Source organism: Carlito syrichta, unplaced genomic scaffold (assembly GCF_000164805.1).
Source record: "Carlito syrichta isolate Samal-C Ts95f unplaced genomic scaffold, Tarsius_syrichta-2.0.1 Scaffold305686, whole genome shotgun sequence".
NCBI lineage: Eukaryota > Metazoa > Chordata > Mammalia > Primates > Tarsiidae > Carlito > Carlito syrichta.
Genome location: NW_007249782.1, coordinates 62,214 through 66,518, shown reverse-complemented (window position 1 = coordinate 66,518; position 4,305 = coordinate 62,214). Strand labels below are relative to the sequence as shown.

The window sequence follows — 4,305 nt, the reverse complement described above, 5'->3', positions numbered from 1 at the left end:
ACTCAAAAAAAAAAAAAAAAATAAGCCAGGTGTGGTAGCACATGCCTGTAGTTCCAACTACGTGGAAGGCTGAGGTGGAAGGGATCGCCTGAGCCCAGCAGGTTGAGGCTATAGTGGCCGTGAGCATGCCACTGCACTCCAGCCTGGATGACAGACTCCAACTCAAAAAAAAAAAAAGATATACATACAGTCATTATTTCCAGTCTGACTTCTTATGTTTAACATTTGTGCTTCCATATGTAAATAGTTATAAGAAATACATTGTCAAAACATGGATAAAGTTTATTTTTAAAATCCTATGTATTCTATTGCAAACATAGAGTGCAAATTTTAATTAAAAAAAAAACTAGCATTCCCCTTTTATTGATAATATAACTGATATACTTATTTTATACATTTAAATTACCTTAAGATTTAATAATAATAGTTAGCTACAGTGTGGCCCAGAAATGAAAATATACAAAATAGTTTTAAGAACACATGTATTTCTACCTGCTGAGATACTTATAAATCATACAAAGTTACATATTTAAAGTAAAGACTTTCAAAATGAAACCAGCTCATCAAATTTTTTTTCCCAAAGTATGACAAGAAATCTTTTATGAAAAAAATAAAAATTGAAGCAAAAATAACACTTTCAACTTCATTTTCTAATGACTTAGAAATCACATAAATTCTACAAATTACTATTTCTGAAGACAGAACTTTAACTGTTCCCCTCCCATTTCTGTCATGCTCATAAAAAAACATAAAAAGTACTCTAAACACAATAAATGGAATTCTTACATTTTAAATCATTTTCTTAATTTAAAGGATGACAATTCCAATCATATTTTACATTTCTACTTGTTTATATTGCACTAAAATTATTTTACATGGAAGAACTAGTTGATGTATCATGACATAATACCTTAGAAACATTCTTTGATATTCACATCTACATTAATGAATATTTCACAGTCTACTTAAATAAATTTTCTAGTATACACCAAATCATCTAACAAAAACAAATCCACAGGGCTACTTTGTTTCTAATAGCAAAGATATTATTATTTCTGCCTTTTGGAAATAAATTGACTTTTAAAAACACATTTAAATCACTCATAGTACCTGATAGTAAATTTGAGAAAAACTTGATACTTGATTCAGTCATTGATTTATTAGAGGTGGTATCACTATATTGCACAGGCTGGCTTGGAAATCCTGAGCTCAAGCAATTCTCCCATCTCCGGCTCCCATGTAGCTAGGACTACAGGCGCACGCTACCACACCCAGCTTTTTCATTTAGTTTTGAGTCTCTACATAGCTACTTTTTAAATACAACATTAAGTCTACTTAAAAAGAAGAAAAAAGTGTTTGTCCTTTTATCTAGCGAACCAGAATTGTGAGAAGAGAGATAATAAAAATAATACTTCGATGCCAGCTATTTCATAGAACTTAAAAATTCAGTTCTCATTGTTCTGCTGCAATATAACCAAGTCTACTTTTTATTTTTATTTTTTATTTTTGAGTTGGAGTCTCACTTTCTCATTCAGGCTGAAGTGCAATGGCACTCGACCTGTTGGGCTCGGGTGATCCTTCCACCACAGCCTTCCAAGTACCTGGAACAACAGACGCTCGCCATCATGCCTGGCTAACACCTTAGTATTCTGACATAAGACCTCATCTCTAATTTATTGTACAGACAAGGTCTCACCAAGTGACCCAGGCTAGTCTCAAACCCCTGGGCTCAAGTAATCCAATTGCCTCCACCTCCGGAAGTAATGGGACTACAGGCATGAGCCACCACACCTGGCCCAATTAGCTGGAACTACCACCCCCTGCTTATTCTAATGATAGCAAACAATTTTAAAGTCTTATGAAAATGGGGATTACAATTAAAAACTTGGAACAGCATGATAAAGCTAATGAAAATCTCTTAAACCTCGTTTTGAAGTTAGTTCTACTTCCAAATACAACTCTAAAACAGTTTCAAAATAACCTAATTAATTAGCTAGCATCAGCTTAGAAATATTTTTTTGAATGTTCTAAGGTATAATATTTGGCATCAAAAAGTATGGTAAGCACTTTTGATTTGTGACTAAGAAAGAAAAAAATCAAGTATTAAGATACCAGTGATTCCTGTGAATCTTCCTTCAAATAATGTTTCCCCCACAATTAAAGCAATGTTTTATTTTTCCCTCTGAGAGTTTATTAAGGAAAACAAACCATGATTATTTTTTAGTTGAGGTGAAAAAATTGCTTCATAAGTTCATATGTAGTAAAAGCCACTGCTTGAGAGGGAATGCAACGAATGTAATTAAGAGATAAACCGCGATATAATCCTTTTCGAATTCCATGGTGTCCATAGACATACTTCATAGTATCCCGCATGGTACTGAAAGACAATGATTAAATGATGACACCTCTACGCCTACTCATGAAGAGACAACTTCAGGATCCATAATAGCAATTTTTTTTTTTTGAGTTGGAGTCTCACTCTGTCGCCCAGACTGGAGTGCAGTGGCCGATCACAGCCACTGCAACCTTGACCTGCTGGGCTCCAGCGATCCTTCCGCCTCAGCCTTCCAAGTAGCTGGAACTACAGGCGCGCGCTACCATGCCCAGATACTTTTTGATTTATTGTAGAGATGAGGTCTCGCCAAGTTGCCCAGGCGGGTCTCGAACCCACGGGCTCAGGCAATCCACTCACCTCAGCCTCCCAAAGCGCGGGATTACAGGCTAAGCCACCAAGCCCGGCTCATAATAGCATTTTTAAAAGAAGCTAAAATGCCATCTTGAATAGTTTTCGGAAGGTAAATGTTACAACAAGCTAAAGAGGTTTCATAATAAAACAGCAAGTCATTCCAAACAAGTACAACCATACATAGAATTTCAGGGCTCACTAATACAATTCATTTTGTTTGTACTATGTCTATGATGCTTACTGACAATACTATTTCATACTAATATTTGAAATACTGGTGTCCCCTTTTAAAGGATGTATGAGCAGTTGCCCTTTGAATGTGCATTATAGCTCAAGTCTTCTACTGTAAATGGCAGGTGCTTATAGAACCAAAGTTTGAAGGACTATCTCCAAACAAAATTGTTTTTTTCCTTTCAAACCAACAATTTGAGCTTTGCTTTTCCCTTTCAGTACACAAACTGGACTGAAAATTTTTTTTTTTTTTAAGTTGGATTCTCACTCTGTCGCCCAGGCTGGAGTGCAGTGACATGCTCATGGCCACCCTAGCCTTGCCCTGCTGGGCTCAGGTGATCCTTCTGCCTCAGCCTTCCAAATAGCCAGAACTACAGGCACACACCACCATGCTTGGCTAATTTTTTAATTTATTGTGGAGATGAGGTCTCGCCAAGTTGCTCAAGCTGTTCTCGGACCCATGGGTTCAGGCAATCTCCTCACCTCAGCCTCCCAAAGTACTGTGATTACAGGCTTGAGCTATCACACCAGCTGGACTGAAATTTTTTTTTTTTTTTTGGAGTCGGAGTCTCACTCTGTCGCCCAGACTGGAGTGCAGTGGCCGCTCCCGGCCACCGCAGCCTCGACCTGCTGGGCTCTAGCAATCCTTCCGCCTCAGCCTTCCAAGTAGCTGGAACTACAGGCGCGTGCTACCACGCCTGGCTAATTTTTGATTTATTGTAGAGATGAGGTCTCGCCAAGTTGCCCAGGAAGGTCTCGAACCCACTCAGGCAAGCCACTCACTTCAGCGTCCCAAAGGCGTGGGATTACAGACTGAGCCACCGAGCCCGGCTTGGACTGAAATCTTAAAAAAAAACCCAAAAAACTGGCTGGGCATGGTGGTTTATGCCTATAATCCCAGCACTTTGGGAGGCTGAGGTGAGAGGACTGTCTGAGCCCACAGGTTCGAGACCAGCCTGGGCAACCTGGCAGGACCTCATCTCTACAGTAAATAAAAAAACTAGCCGGGCATGATGGCACATGCCTGTAGTTCCAGCTACTTGGAAGGCTGAGGCAAAAGGATCACCTAAGCCCAGCAGGTCGAGGTTGCGGTGGCTGGGAGTGTGCCACTGCCCTCCAGCCTGGGCAACAGAGTGAGACTCCAACTCAAAAAAACCAAAACAAAACAAAACAAAAAACCTTTTTTTTTCTTTTAAGAGATGGTGTCTCACTCTGTTATCCAGGATGGAGTACAATGGGCATGATTACAGCCCACTGTAGACATGATCATAGCTTACTGCAGGCTTCAACTCCTGGGCTCAAGGGATCCTTGCACCTCAAGCTCCTGAGTAGCTAGGATTACAGCATGTACCACCATAAGAGGCTAATTTCTTTTTTTTTTTTTTTTT

At 39.3% G+C, this 4,305-nt stretch overlaps 1 protein-coding gene across 3 annotated transcripts in view; it reads right to left on the bottom strand.

Annotated features, from left to right (window-relative positions):
* Positions 1-1,678: 1,678 nt before the first annotated feature.
* SLC25A16 (solute carrier family 25 member 16) overlaps positions 1,679-4,305 on the bottom strand; it is a 51,355-nt gene continuing 48,728 nt past the window's right edge. Inside the window, exon 9 of one of the 3 annotated variants that reach the window (XM_008062287.2) lies at positions 1,679-2,377. In XM_008062287.2, coding sequence (XP_008060478.1) covers positions 2,221-2,377 — 157 coding nt within the window. In that variant the 3' untranslated portion in view covers positions 1,679-2,220. Of the gene's footprint in view, positions 2,406-4,305 lie in introns of all 3 variants that reach the window. The other 2 variants (XM_008062286.2, XM_021714603.1) reach the window with 2 other exon arrangements.